This window comes from Pantherophis guttatus, chromosome 2 (genome assembly GCF_059756535.1).
Source record: "Pantherophis guttatus breed Tessera chromosome 2, ASM5975653v1, whole genome shotgun sequence".
Taxonomy (NCBI): Eukaryota; Metazoa; Chordata; class Lepidosauria; order Squamata; family Colubridae; genus Pantherophis; species Pantherophis guttatus.
In genome coordinates this window covers 213,315,710-213,332,144 of record NC_142064.1, presented here as the reverse complement: position 1 = coordinate 213,332,144, position 16,435 = coordinate 213,315,710, and the positions used below count along the sequence as shown (strand labels likewise).

Below are 16,435 nucleotides of genomic sequence, written 5' to 3'. Positions count from 1 at the left end.
AGGCGAAAAAACCTTACCCAATAGAACAGGGGTCTCCAACCTTGGCAACTTTAAGACTTGTAGACTTCAACTCCCAGAATTCCTCAGCCAGCTTTGTTTTGCTGGCTGAGGAATTCTGGGAGTTGAAGTCCACAAGTCCCTTCCTGCTTGATTGCAGGCAGGGAGTGGCTTGCTGATGGAATGGATTCAGGCAAGCGAAGCAAGGCAAGCGTTGCGACTAGCAGCTAAGGTAAGCAAGCTGGAGCGGGAAAACTTTTTTCCTTTTACATGGCTCTGGCGATCCCAGCTGCGTTGCCTGATTAGCAGGCAACTCAGCTGGGTTCGTCAGAGCTTGGATCGCCAGAGCCATGTAAAAGGAAAAAAGTTTTTTCCTTTTACATGGCTCTGGCTATCCCAGCTGCGTTGCCTGATTAGCAGGCAACGCAGCTGGGATTGTCAGAGCTTGGATCGCCAGAGCCATTTAAGGCTCGTCAGAGCCTTTCAGGCTGGTCTGCCAGGTTACAGAACAACACCCGGCGTATAAGATGACCCCCAACTTTTGAGAAGATTTTCATGTGTTAAAAAGTCGTCTTATACGCTGGAAAATATGGTACTTTACGTTGATTGCTATATCTCTCTCTAATGTTCCATCCAGTTTTGCATATTTTTGCAATAGGAAGGATGGGAAGGCATAAGAGTGTTTTTTTTATGATAGAGTTCAATTTGATGAATTTAATTTTTGCTTTGGCTTTCCGGCCTATTTAATACAACATTAGTCTAGTAGGGGAATCTCAGCAGCAAGAGAAACAGATATTGCAGAAAGAGAAAAGGACTTTTAGTATTAACCATTCTTACAGTTTTAAAAAGTAAAGTTGGTATGCAAATATTGAAATAATTTATTTTAGCTTTTTCATACTTCTCTAAGCACTATAATAAAGTCCAGTGTGCTTTACAAATAAGATAGTGATGTGCCAGGAGGCATAAATTAACAAAATGGTAACAGATTCAGTTACCAAGATTTAGTTTTTTTAGACTCATCTTTAAGCTTGACTTTTCCTAAAGAAAAGAAAATTGTTTCTTCTGTTCTACTTAAAGCTGAAATTCTTTTAACTTGCCAAATGTGCTTTTGGGCATGTGAAATTAAGGCAAACTGAAGATAAAAAGGATCACAGGGAGATGTGAAACTTTTTTGTCTGTTTTATTATACAGGCAATTTCCGTGTAGGAGTTCTATAACACAGAGGTCTCCAACCTTGGCAACTTTAAGACTTGTGGACTTCAACTCTCAGAGTTCTGGCAGTCCACAAGTCTAAAAGTTGCCAAAGTTGGAGACCTCTGCTATAATGTGTGAATTATGTTTAATTTTCTAAAACTGGGGCCTAGTTGTTTTGCTGTGTTTTCAGTGATAGGATATGCTCCAGAAGTTGATGTACATTCTAATCCAGTCCATACTTTTTTGGAAATTGGTCCCATTGAGTTCAGTGAAATTACAATCAGGAAATTCCTGGAAGTATTTAACAACCCATCATTTAATTTAATTTAACAACCCATCATTTCTACAAACAGGTACCTCCAAATATGTGTCACTGCCCACACCTTCAGAGGGTGAAAAGCAAAGGGCAGCACCTACTATAAAGGCTATAGTGTCTTTCTTTGTACAAGAGCTGCCTAGCTACTGTTTGGACTCTATTGTCCAAATTCTTTGGAAATAATTTTGTAGCCTTTCCAGCCTAGTGAGCATTCTGGTGAGCATCAACAAGCATCAACAATTATGTTTTGGAAATCCTCAAAAATCTCCTTTGTTCAAACTAGACACACTTCTATATACATGTGTTGTAAAAATTAGGCAGTGAATGCCCAGAACCCTGCTCTTCAAATAAAGTAGAACCACTCATTGTCATCCATTGATTGATTCTAGAGACATATGGCTCTAATACTCCCTTCAAATGAACCGATAACCCTAAAGATTCAGATTCTTTGGCCACCCATAGATATGTAGCTTTAGATCATTATCAATCAAGTATAATGCTTTTGGCTTTTTTGTTTAACTGTGTTCTCTTTAGCTTTAGGGCTTATGTGAAAAACAGGTCACATTTTAGGTCCTATTTATGCAGAAATATTGAAAATATTCACAACCTTTTAACTACCATTATATACCACTTTATAATTAACTATCTAATAGTCTAAATGGGTTTAGAAATGAAAATGCAGGTTTATTTACTAACTTTTATCAGAAATTGTTGAAACGCTTAGGTATTATGTAGCACGGATATAAATATTATAAACATCAAGACTAGCTAGTAAACTATCTGGAGTATGTCTTTCAAAGCCTCTCCAGAAAAGGAAATGGCTGAGATCCATTTTGCATTACAGCTGTTTAAAAGTATTTGGTTTTCCATTCCTTAGTTCTCAAGTTGAGCTGTGTGTCTGCATTTGAAATGTCTTAGGAAAAAGAAAAGGTTTTATCAACAGTAGCTGATGTATAGATCTGATGCCATTGTAATTAATTTATAGCATAGTAAATTGCATTTGCGAACTTTTAAATTTTCTCTTGTTGCTGATACCTTGTTTCTTCTTTTGATTCGTCTCCATGTTACCTGAGTCCTCAGCCAGATATTTTTTACAGATTTTATTTGTAGTTTAGACAACACAATTTTTATAGGGTTTTTTAATTGTTCAGTGATTAAAATCACCAAATGTTCTACAATGTTTTCAACTAATTTTTAAAATAGTTACAATCCAGAAATCTTTTATATAGAATGTCAAATACATTTGAAGAGATACATACACAAAAAAATCTTAAATGGGATTACAAAACATTTTCTAAGAACTTCAAGAATATTCAAGATTGAATATTGGTCTAATTCAAATATTAAGGCAACTTTTAAATAGTCCCAGAGAAATTCTCATCTTATTCTAAGCCATTTTTTTATGCTGAAGTATTTTGTGTAAACTAAGTTAACTACAGGTTATTTGATAAACCTATATTTTTTTATATAATAGGTAAAATAAGAGTACCCTCATCCACCTAGTTTATATTTCTTAAATTATATTTACTTTGCTTATATGCTAACAATTTCAACATAAACCCTCAAACATATAAGAATAAAATCCAAAATAAACTATAAAATCCTAAGAAATAGAAATATCTTGTACCTGTGAATTCTATTTTTAGTCATAATATTGTCCAATATGGAATATGGCAATCTTCAACATTTTCCTAGAGTCCAGGAGAAACAAAGCTGACTCAAGTTTCTTCCATAAAGAAATTCAAAACAGTGGGAGTGGTTACTAAAAAGATCCTCTTCCAAGGATCCCTCTCTCCTGGCAAGCATTGACCCATAACATTGTACAGTACAATGTATTCCTTCTAGCCTTAAGTTATAACTTGATTTGCAACCATAAAACCATGAACAAATTATTTTTGTTGTCCTGTTGTGATTCCATAACCATTTCCAAATACATGATTCTTCTAAAACAAAATGACTAAATGAAATAACATATAGTTAACAAATTAGAGTAGTCTTTTAATTTTATTAATTCATTTTTTTATTATTTCATTGTATTGAAGTCCAGTTAATTGGATCTCACATTACTATGGTAGTAAGTGGTGTATTTGAGAGCCACTTTGTGTTAGTTGGTTGAGAAGAAGGTGTGGTTGTTGTTGTTGCTGCACATTGTATTTATATTGTCTTTTAATTCCTGTTAACTACCCAGATTTGCATTGCTGAGATGGATGGCCATATAAATTCAAATAAGGCATTCTAGATGGAAAAATAGTATTTCTACTTTTGTACTATTCAATTTCTGCTCTCGTGAAACAAATTTATACAACACTGTTCACATCCAGGCACACAAACAAAGCAGATTAAGTAATATACCTTAAAACATGTATAAACAGAAAGTAAATCTGGATTTTCAAGTATGCTGTTTAACAATGAAAGCAACAAAGTAATTCCTTACTCATCTGAAATGAGGAAAGCTTGTAGTTAATAGGGAAGGGGAATCTAACAAAGGACTTGGAATTCTAGGACTCAAATTCCAGGGCCCAGAATTCTGAAATACCATGTATGGGTCTTTTGCCCCAGACTATACTGATAATCAAAGGATTCTTGGGAGCTATTCAAAACCACTTGGGTGAGAAGGGTGGCTATACAAATTAAATCAATATATAAAATTCTAGTGTAAAGATGATTACTCACATCTAAAGTTTATCTGCTTTATGAAGATCAACACACTGATTGTTGTGCAGAATTTTGTGATTATGTCAACCCAGTTGTTATCTTGTTTAGCAGATACCTGTATTAACCATTTGTATTTTCTTTTGCAGGAGATCCATTGCAATGCCGTGCTTGGGTAGGCCAGTGTGCATTGTACATAATTATCATGATGTTTGAGAAAACAATCATAATTATAGTCCTCCTAATACCTCAGTGGAAAGAGGTTTGAAGCTTTTTGTTTCTTTTTTTAAACTATACTCAATAATAAGTAAATTAGCAATGTATTTTTTCTGTGTGTGCTGTATTCTCCAATTTGGTCCTCCAGCTCTCAATGCCATGATCTGGGAATGGAAGATGTAGACCAACACAGTTGAAAAACATAATGCTGGAGAAGATTGCATTAATAAAAGTAATAAAAATATTCATAACTAAGCCTTTAGTTATGCTTAACAATCAGGTTTTAATGTCCTGATTTTACTACATTACTAAAACATAACTGTGTTTCTGTTCATATTAGTAAAATGATATTAAGTTCAAGAAGGCAAATTCCACCTCAAAGTTAGGAAAACTTGCTGAGTGAAATCAGTTACTAAGGGGAACAATAATTTCCCATTGACATGAAATATCCAGGCAGAGGCTAGCTAGACGTTGCTCTGAATGGAACTGCATTTGTTGACAATTTGGGTAGATTTTATTCTATGTGAACTCTAAATTATAACAATATACTTACTGGATTATTTTTTTTTATGTCCTCTACATTAGATGTTCTTCTATTTCTCACTTTTTTTCTCCAGAAACATTTTCTGAATAAAACATACACATATACAAATTATAACTGTATAATAGCAAGTTATATTTCTCATTTCTGGTAAACAACACAAATTATAAGACAAATGATAAAATTTGTGGTTTATTTGACAGAGTTTGGATGATGGTCTAAGTAAATAATCACTTAAAACATTAAACCTCTGCTCTAAAGGGCAGTTCACCATTCCTGTGCATCAATGTCAGCAACTTAAATCATTCCATCGTGCCATAAAATAATACAAAAGGTATAGAGATGAGTTACTTCTCTTTCCTTTTCAGATTAATATTTACTGAGCAAAATTTGCATGAAGCTGATAGGAAAGTTGGTGCTATGATCTGGATGACCTTAACAGCTGAGGCTATATTGTTCAAGGAATTAAAAATCAATAATGTGATTTTAGCAAATGCTATTTAATCACTGTGGATTAAAGCCTGTTAATGTTAATATTCACCTTTTTGTACCAGCATTTAAATCGTGTAGATTCCTGTTTGAAAAGGAAGTAACCCCAATTTTAATGTACTAAAGACACAATCTTTAATTTAATCTAAAGCATTGTTTTCTGCCCAACTTATTCTTCCCAATTGTCTCCATTCTTCATATAGTGCCAGTATAAGCGCAGAACTCAGTTGTATATGTATGTAATTCCATTATATTAACATATTTTTCCTCTTTGCAGATAGCTTTGTTGAACCCTATAGAGAATCCTCAGTTGGAGTTGGCTATTGTGATGCTGATAGTCCCTTTCTTTGTAAATGTTGGTATAAATTACATCTTCTGAATATTTGATCTGTTTTGCAATATTTGGAATCCAAATATATAGTGGCAACATCTAAGATACCTATATGCTAGCCACATAAATTGGACTTGTTTATTTTTTACAATACTAATTAATTCTGGTGTGTAGTTTGTGAACCTCATATTTAATGCATGCAGGGGTATTAGATTATTCCTACATAAACAAACCTTTTAAAAATGGTGATTGTACTTTATGTTTGTGATTTTAAGAAAAATACAAAAGAAAATAATTGTAGGTTACCTCCTTCATTTTGCTTTCATGAATGGAAATAATTATTAGTTGATACTAAATTAACCCACAAAATAAATATACAAATGAATGCAGCATCATTAAAGAGAAATATAACTTCAAATTTTATAAACACAGCAGTAAAACAAAGGGACAGGACAAAAGAAAAAGGGCAATTAAATTAAAAGGGCTGAAGCAGCTAAAATCTCATCTATCATTAGCTGAATTGTTTACATTTTAAACATCTGGAAATAGAACTTTAGGATGCTTTCAGGATATTTTTATCTGCATATTTAAAAAATAGGGAAATTAATCCTGCAAAGATGTTCAGTTGCTTTGTATGTTGTTTGATTGTGGTCAAATCCTGCACATGGCCAAGAATGACAGCCAAAGTCAACCTATCAAAAGAAAGTTTCTTGCTTTGTGGTTTTGTGGGACTCGGGTTCCATGCTAGTTCAGGAGTATATAAACACATTCAAGAAACAATAGGTAAAATTCAAAAACATCAGCAATACATTTATTTTGCATTCTAGATATTTTTACTGTGTCAATTATTTTTTTAAATATTGGTAGTTGCTTTGGCATTTTGCCGGTAGTTTTAATAGTTAACTAGCAGGATTTTATATTTAAAGATTCTGTAACACAATTTATAAATTGTATTTTTAAATACATTTTGTTAGTCTTTGACTTCTTCAGTTCTTTCCAATATATACCACACTTTTATGGGCATAAAAGAATTTGTGCCACTTGCAAATTACAAGTATTGAATAGCTATTGAAATTCTTTTTTATATTTTTTGAGTTTATGAACTTGAGAAAAGATCTAGTGAACTTCAGTTTTAGGATTCCATCTTTCTTAATGAGCCATGTAATTGTGTATATTTAGATAGAGGTTTCTATACTGTATATCCCTTGAATCCCATAACTGTCCAACAATATGAAAGATAAAGGAACTTAACATGACTTCTCCTTTTTAATAGGCATTAATGTTTTGGGTTGTTGATAACTTCCTTATGAAGAAAGGAAAGACAAAAGCTAAACTTGAAGAAAAAGAATCAGGTCAAGATTCAAGAAATGGGAGCAAAATCCGATACAGGAGAGCAGCGTCGCATGAGGAATCAGAGTCAGAGGCAAGTTCTATTTTTAAAAAAAAATTATGTTCCCCTGTTTTCTGTTCATTTTGAGCATCAAGGCAGCCACGGGAAGTAAATAAAACATGGAAGTAAAAATTTAAAAGCAGACTTCAATTCACACTTAAAATCTGGCAAATGTCATGCAACTTTGGTCTTCTCCTTAAGGTATAATGAGTAACTACAGAACTTACCAATTACTGAAAATTAGAAGTAAGTATGCCTCCAACAGCAAGGGCATCTTCAGAAAGGCCTCTCCTACTAATATTAAAGACCCAACATGCCTCTAATAGGGGAGAATATCACTCAGATAGGCAGGACCGAAGGTAATTCAGGGTTGAAACATTAACACCAGAATCTTAAATGTGTCCAATAAGTAATTGTCAACCTGTGCAACTTGTTCATAGGTGGAATTATATGAACTTGGTTCCTTACACTGAATAGCAGCTTACTTATTGCAGGAGTAATTATGGCTAGTTCAGTAAACATTAACAATGCAGACTTGCTCCTTTCAAGATCTATCTAATAGCAACTGAGAACTAAAGCAGCATGCAACTCAGTCCTAGAGACTAACTTCCTAATAACAAATAGTAAATATGTTAATAGAGAATAGAGCAGACACTGCTTTTGATATATAACTGAACATAAATGGCATGGACATAGAAGTTAAAAGATACTGGATTTTAGTGATCTCTCATACAGAACATTTACTTTAATTGGTGTCAAAGGGATCTTCTGTCTCATAAGCAATCACTCAGCCTATTAGAATGGAGAAAAGTACTCAAGCATTTTGTGTCATTGTGTGCAGCGCAGCAAATATGGAAAAGAGGGGAAAAAAGAGACTTGTCTGAGGAAGAAAGGAGTAAGATAATATCCCAGCATGGTAAAAATTTCAACACCATCTCCAAAGAGTTTCATATTCCTGAGACCAAGATTGCTAATATAATCAAGATGTTTAAGGTCCATGGGACCATGTTTGACTGCCCTCAATGTGTCTGCAAGAGGAAAATAGATTCCAGGTTCAACAGAATTATAGTTTAAATGGTGGAGATAGACTTCCAAACAGTGGTGGGATTCAGCCGGTTCGTACAGATTTGGCCGAGCCTGTTGTTAATTCTTTGTGTAGTTCAGCAAACCGGTTCCCACCACTGGCTGTCCCTGCCCTGCCCACCGGGGTTGCCATTCAGGGTGGGGAGGCTGCAGGGGCATGACTGAGAGCTGCACTGATCAGCTGGGAGGCGGCAATGGACCAGCTGCACCAATCACTGGGAGGCTGATCAGTCAGTTTAGTGAGACCTTCCAACTTCCTGAGATCTTTTTCCCCCCAAGAAGTTATAAGTCTGACTGAACCTTTTTTAAATTGGTAGAGAAGACCAGGAATGGTCTTCTCTTGTTGCCCTACACACAGGAGAACGGGGCTGGGAGGCAGGGAGGGAATGGTGATTGTTCTGGAATGGGGTGGAAGTGAGGATTTTGCATTATGATGGTTCTGGAATGGGGTGGAAGTGAGGATTTTGCATTATCTTTGCTCTGCGATGGGGTGGAAGTGAGGATTATCATTGTTTTGGGATGGGGTGGAAGTGAGGAGTTTGCATTATGATTGCTTATAAGTAAGTAAGAACCAGTAAAAGAGGAATGGAAAAATTCCTATCTGTAGATCAGCGTTTTTTAGTCTTGGCAAGTTTAAGATGGGCGAACTTCATGCTGCCTTGGGAATTCTGGGAATTGAAGTCCATGCACCTTAAAGTTGCCAAAGTTGAGAAGCATGGGTCTACACTAGAGTTTAGGATTTTCCATTCCTGTTTTATTTAGAGTTTGGTGCAATTAAATAAATCAGTTGTGGTTTCCTTAACAAATAGTGATTAAAGCGATATGAACCATTACTGGACTTTTTGTGAGAAACTAAAATTAAAAGTTGATCTGGGCTTTGATGATTAGATATGGGATTATGGAAATAATGTAGACAACTGTTAATCTTAGAGTAAGAGTTTGATATATTTTTACTTATATCTGTACCAAAGAAAGTCGGAAGTCATTCTTTTTTGGTTTTTCTTCTTACTCTTTCTTATGCTTTCACTCTTTTCTTTCCTGAGCCTTTCTGTTTTCCATGCTATTTTAATTTGTTTTATTAATTACAAGAGAGTGTAAATCCTAAAACAAAACCAAAGTGTCTGTTCTGTGGACAATGGAATAAAGAACATTTGTATTAGTTTCAATTTATTTCACAACAGATTGGGATTCTGTGGGGAAAAAGTTGAGGTGCACTAATATTTTGGCCATGTCTATAGGTGGGATACCAATTAATTTATTGAAGTTGAATGGTAAGGGTTAGTAGAATTGGGAGTCATAGTTTCCAACTTACTCCAAATGGCTTCCCCAATCAATTTCATGCAGATGTTAAACATGTAGAATAAGATAGAATCTGTTGGATACCACAGATTAAGAGTTTAGATCAGGTGTCCCAATCCCATGGCCCACAGGCTGCATGCAGCCCTGGACAGCTAGTAAGTAATACAACTCCACAAGATTGTAAACTTTTAACATCATTATGTGATTTATGTACATTAACTATATTGTATATTTTATATGAGACCCAAGACAATTCCTCTTCATTCAGTGCGGGCCAGGCAGGCCAAAAGGTTGGACACCCATAGTTTAGGCAATAATTGCCTTCTAAGTCAATTTCCCACCATAGGGCAATAGGAAGCACAGGTACTGCTGCAAAACAGTCCAATCCTACTAGATGATCCACAGCAGAACAACTGATAATTCCAGGAAAGCAAGTAGGTCTTCATCCCTTCCCAGCCTCTGATGCAGTCAGCAGCATAATTCATCCATTAAAGCAACCAAAGCATGTCAGTACCAGAGACCAATTAGAAGCCAAATTGAAATGTTTCTAGATAATCAGTATTGTTCAGATGTGTCTGGAGTGGTGAGATACCACTTTCTTAATCAACTTTCCCAGAAACTAAATGTTTTAGGCTGGATTGCAGTTACCTAGAACTTTTGATCAACAAAGGGTATTTTCAGTAGAAACCTATAACTTATCTCTCTGAATTAGGCAGAGATCACATCCTGCCCCAAAGAACTCCTAATAATTCTCTTAGCTTTATTTATCCTGACCGCTCAGTTCAGAGTCTTTGTGTCTCTCTGTCTTTCTGCACCATATTTATATTTCAATTTCTTAGTATATTCTAAGTGATTTCAGTAGAAACAAATATTCACATATACTTATAAATTAAATTCCTTCAGGTACAGCTGATATGTTCAGAGAAAATAACCAGTTTAAATTATACTTCGAGAAATCATGAAAGATAAAGCTACAAGTTAGTTTTAATGCCAAAATATTTGTTAAGCTATCTTTAAATGTGTGAAATTTGGTATAATTTTAATTGTATGTCTTTTTGTCTTTAGATTCTAATTTCAGCAGATGATGAAATGGAGGAATCTGACGTGGAAGAAGATCTTAGGAGACTGACTAATTTAAAGTCTGTTAAGAAAAAGAAGCATCGCTTTGGTCTGCCTGTATGACAGGCTCTGCAGTCTGGATACTTGCAGGTTAATGAGGGATCTGTCCACCTCAGTGAATTTTCACTTGGCCATAGGAAGCTTGTTGCCTCAAGACTGTGAATCAAAGGGAACACAGACCATTGGAAACACTTACCTGTTCAGTTGCACTATGGAAAATATGCAAGAATCTCTTCTCAACGTATGTTCACAAAATCTTGTCACCACAGTGGTTTAGATGGAGGAGAGCCTTGAGAACACAGACATAGAATACCATCACTTCACTGTGGTTCCTCAGTGACACTCTGAAAATAACAGGAGGATTGACAAACTTTGAATCAGTATGTTTTATCACAAAAAAACCCAGATTTTTGCAGCATACTGCTGAAGAAGAATAGTTTTACAGTTACAAATTAATGGTACCTATGGAACTAATGGACTGCAAAGGTTGCTTTTTTTTTCTTTTCAGATCTCTTCTAACCTGTTTAAACTTTTATATTTAAGTTATATTTTCATACTGGGATATTTAAGGAGTCTCTTTGTCAAAGAAATTGTACTGTTACTTAGTGTGTGGTTAAAAAGGTCAGATGTGCAACAAAAAATGGTTTTCCATTGTCTATATCACATAAAGAAGGATAGTGCAGGGACAAAGGGAAGTGGCATCTGATTGCTTTCTAGAATGAGATGGCCTTGCTCTGAAGAGAATCTGAAGCAAAGAACAATGAAGTGGCAGCAGTGATCACTTTTGAAACAGGGGTGTTGTTCTGTGTGTATGCTGAGCACTTTAGCAGGAAATCAACAAATACAGGGTTTTCTTCTGTATATCAACTAGCCACCTAAAGCTATTTTGATAATAATGGTTTTTTCAGTATTTGCAAATCCTTTGATCTCAGAGCAAAACTATTCCAAAGCTTCAGCAAACATTCCTTGTCTTCAAAAGCTAATGTAGTACAGATAAGAGCATTTTGCTGCTTCTCAGTGCAGTTCAGCTGGCTGCTAGAGAATCCATGAATTACTATGGCTTATTCTCCCTTTTTCTTTTCTTTTTGTTAAGTCTCATTTCAGATGGCTAGGTCAGAGTCAAAGCATAGTATAATGAACATATCTGGTGATTAATGTTAATGTCATTATGGCTGCCCTAGGGTTATTGGGAAGTGTCTCTGTTGATGAAATACTTGTAGGCCTGTTGTTAATTGGGATGTCTGATAGCCCAGTTTATTACTACTTGCAGTGATACTGATGGCTAGTGCTTGTTGGTTTGGTAGGCCAGAGAAAACAGTAGCCAATGGTAGGAAGAGCCAGCTAAATCTGGTTTTGTCCTCGTCCTCATCTCTTGTGAAGATGGTAAAAATATTCAACAGCGGACAGCAGTGCAATTCCTTAATATTGACCTGAAAATATTAATAATAATCTTTTATAAGACAATGGGACAGATATGTATCAGTGTACTTGGTTCTCTGATAATTTCTCCAATCTATTACCTTTTCCAACCATTCCATTGAATATCTATTCCAGGAAAAGCTTAGGGACAGAGTGGTGCTGTCTATATGCAGAGAGAAGGATGTCTTAAGAGTGGTCATCTTGACATGTTTCTTAGTTTTTAATTAGTTAAAAACTAACGGCTTTCCCGCTGCTGTGCTCTGCTCTGAAATGGACAACGACACGTAGCAGACTGGCATATAGTTCTTTACCTCTCCTTTAAGTTACTATAAGCCTGTTACAGCAGAGGAGTATCTATGCTACATTTTAGAAGATCATACTTAAACTATTTTTGGAAATTTGCTGTACCTCTGGGAATGAGAGAAGTAACGTTAAGCACAATGAACACAAATTCTAGATCAGGGGTGTCAGACCTGATCATATCCACGGCCATATTGTGATGTATTGGGATGTTTTTTGTCTTTGCGGAGCCGTGGTGGGTGTGGCCTATGCAGGGCATATTCGGCCCACGGACTGCCAGTTTGACAGACTTGTTCTAGATCTAGGGACCTGAAATTTGTAACTCTTGTCTTTTTAAGAATGGTCCCAGAGATTTCCTTCTAGGTTTTGTACTGACTACTTTCCACTAGGTCAGTTTTATCCTTCCACATATTTATTTTCTGTCCCAAATACACAAAAAGTCCAAACCAAGGGCTTTAAAAAGTTATCAAAATTTCTTTCCTTCCTTATTTACTGCATTTTTAAAAAAAATCAAACTAATGCTGTGCCAAAGCCTGCCTTACAATTTCTTAAATATTTTTTTTCTGTCATATTCTCAAGTTACTTGAGAATTACTTCCCTTGATGATGTTTTTGTTGGAGGTGGGAAAAGCAACTGCTGCTGTTTTCTGTGATACGTTTTTCTATCATTCATAAGCTTCCCTGGCTACTCACCCTTCCCAATCTGAAAAGCAAATGTCAGGCTGAAAATTGAAAAGATTGTTATATAGTTCAAGACGAGATGTTAAATACAACCCTTGGCCGCCACAGCAAAAAATAATGCAAGAACACTATGCCGGAATCTCTCTAAAATTGCTTTTTGGAATAATTTTTAATAATTAATTTTAATTTAATAATTTTTAAATTCTTCAGTTACCAATATAAATAAAATTGCAGATTTCCCCCCCCAAATAACTGACATAAACACTGACTGTCAACCCTTTACATATCTAGTGTTCATATTGTAAGCATGCAAACTTTCAATGAAAAACTTAAGTACTTTATATCTTCTTTCTTAACCTTATTTGTTCAAAAGACAAATCAACGCTTTCTCCAATTGCAGCCCTGAGTTCCAGATGTATTTCCCCTCAATAACTGTTATAACAGGACTCTTCCAAGAAGAAAGAACCTTCCCCTGGTGTGCATAAACAAAACTCTACTGTGCACATTTCTATGGTTAGTCTGGATTAAATTACACATATCCTGCCGTGGCACTAGCATGCACTTCAAAACACTATTTGCAACCATTCTGGCAAACTGACTGGTTAATAGGTTCTATATCCTTCTGTCTTTTCTCCCTGCCTCTTTTCAAATTTATTGAATTTCTAGGCTGCCCAACTCTGGAATGAATTTGAGGCGTTTTCCCATTTTTAAATATGTCTTTCCCATCATCCCTAATGTAAAGAGGGTGTCTGGGGGATGCTAAATCAAGGCCTGGGAAGCAACTAAATGTTTAAGGACCTTCCTAAGGTATATTGGGGGGGGGCATACTCCTCCCTACTGCATTTTCTTGAAAAGAGAGGCTTCCTATGTTTTTACCTTCTTCTCTGGCCCTTATAAGTTGTTTCCTGAATTCTACAAATCCAATGCCAAGAGACTTGCTGAGGAGCAAGATGGCTAATCCTTTGTAGATTGTGGGGTGGCAAGGCCCGACTGGGGGCAGATAACCAAGTTACAGAAGTGCCTCATGAGCCTTCAGGGGCCAGCCCCCATTGATTGTTTGGCTATTTTCCATGCTCATTTCAATCAAACAGCAAGAGATGTCAGGAGAAAAAAAAATCAAAGTAATAATACAGAGAAAGAGAAATAGATAGATTATATTTTGAGCCTTAAGCATATTCATTGATATCTTTTCCAAGGCATTTTGTATAGTTTTGCTATGAATACTTTCTTTAGGAAAGGGCAAGCTCAAGAGGATCCTAGCTTTCAGAGAGATCATTGGCTTAGGATGCAAAAGTGGATTCTTGCTGTTTTGAGTGGGGTTTTCTCCCTTTTTTTTTTTTTTTTTTTTTTTGGACTGGAGGTAATTCTACTACGGTGAAGAGTGCCTACTACTCTTAGGGGATGTTCTCAAGGTCCTGTCTTAGAGAAGGACAGACCAGAAAGTGTTGTCTTATTCTACAGTATATTTCCAGAACATTCCTTTTTTGTGTTTAGACGAAAAGAAAACCCAACTATTTATTTGAGTATAACACTAAAAGAAGCTCCTATAAAGCGATAGGGCAGTGCCCCTGATTAATATTGCTTCCAATCATACTGTTTTTAAGTTTTTACCATATAATTTTAATACTATGAATCACTGTTTATCAACCATGACATTTTAAAGCAGGTTTTGTTGTATCAATTCATTAATTAGATAGTAGCATGGTCCTCTTAATTGTATGGCAGAATGAAAACTCAGAAAATGGATTTTTTAAAAAGAGATAATGAAACAAACAATGCCAAACATCTGTTATTTTCTGTTTGCCTTATGAATTTTAATAGTGTGTGTCTAAATGCAAAAAGTTTCTTCATTTTATCCAGTGACGTCTATTGTGTACAGACTACTTTTAACAGTTGGGATAGGTGTGTCGCTGCTGAGGGAGGGGGGGTTCTAAAACACCAAACCCAAAGCCTTAAATGTGTTTAAATAATCCACCATTAAACAGAGTTCAAATTTACTGTTTTGTGTTGAATGGCATTGCCTAGCAGCCTGATTTGAAGCTCAAAAGAAGGAATAATGTTCTAATGAGTCTGTCAGTGCTTTCTTTGTAAAATAATGCTGATCTTTTTCTAACGAGTCTGAGATTCAGGTCTTTCTACACTTAGAAATTTGTAATAGAATGTTGAATTTGCTGGAGCAAAATGGTAGCCTTCCCGTTTGCAAATGACTAAGAAACAAAAATAAGATGATCAAGATTAGCATCCTTCATGAAATCAAGACTTCTAATATCTAACAGAATTGTTTTAGAAATCCTGTGGCCATTAATGCAGCCTTCATTTTTTGACTGCAGTGTTTTAATGTCTCCCCAACTACTCTTAAGTAAAACGTAAAATGTCGTGTACAAATGTTGCTGGTGAAACGTGCGCTAAGTTTCTCTTCAGGGAAAAGACCTCAAACTCGTTGAATTGTGAACCAAACTAAAACAATGCAAAATGTCCCAGAACCATTCTTTCACAAGCAAGTACTTAGGTTTCCCATTAAGCCTTGCTGGAAAAGAAGGGGGCAGGGCCAGAATGTGCAGCCTTACATTTTCTTCTTCACAAGTTGGGTCTTTGTGCTTTTTGTGCATAGCAAATTGCAGATTTTAGCTTCCATATGACAAGGGCGATAATGGTGAGCATACAGTGTGCATCAAAACTGTTGATGTTCAATAAAGGATGGGGAAATTGTGGTCAGTAAATGATGGGGAAATTGTGGTTTTAGATATATAGAAACTCTTGAATCATTTTTCTTTTCTTTTTTTAGATAATGGGTATTTAGTTAATGGGTACTCCTCCAAATTGATGTGTCCATAAATGGGAAAATTTGAGAGAATGAAACTTGGAAGCCAGGAGATGTTCCGCACTGGAAGAAGGGGTCAGAACAGTGATTTTACCAGTTCTATCCTTCTCCACAGCTGCCTCCATTGTTGTCCCATTAAACAACTTTTTAGAAAGCACAAAGCAGAAGGAGGGGGAATAAGAATTGGATCCGGCCATTGCTAGTTAATACACAATGTTTTGGGGGGGATTCAAAATGAAAATGAATGTCAGTCCAACAGCATTAAAAAGGAAACCATAAGGCCCACCAGATCATAATTTTACTGTTGGTATTTTATGAAAATGGAAAGCATATGTGTTGTACCTAAATAATGGTTTACAATAAAATCTGATTTCATACAAAATTGTCATTACTTGTCTTTTAACACATGACCTACATGTAATTTGGGATAGCTTTAACTGGTAGCAGGCATCAGAGTTATAGAAACCTGATGTTGGAGGGAACCATGCGAGCTCAAACCCCTCCTTAACACAGGATCAAATTAGAGCATGCCAGACCAATCAAGCCACCACTCCAATGAAGGGGGACTCATTATCATGCTGGAGATGG

At 35.8% G+C, this 16,435-nt stretch overlaps 1 protein-coding gene across 1 annotated transcript in view; it reads left to right on the top strand.

Annotated features, from left to right (window-relative positions):
• The window catches only part of STIMATE (STIM activating enhancer), a 46,838-nt gene extending 30,609 nt beyond the window's left edge, over nt 1–16,229 (top strand). Inside the window, exons 5-8 of the mRNA XM_034438914.2 lie at nt 4,309–4,421; nt 5,683–5,760; nt 7,010–7,159; nt 10,574–16,229. Of these exons, the coding sequence (XP_034294805.1) occupies nt 4,309–4,421; nt 5,683–5,760; nt 7,010–7,159; nt 10,574–10,690 (458 nt within the window). The 3' untranslated portion in view covers nt 10,691–16,229. The remainder of the gene's footprint in view (nt 1–4,308; nt 4,422–5,682; nt 5,761–7,009; nt 7,160–10,573) is intronic.
• The last annotated feature ends 206 nt before the right edge of the window (nt 16,230–16,435 follow it).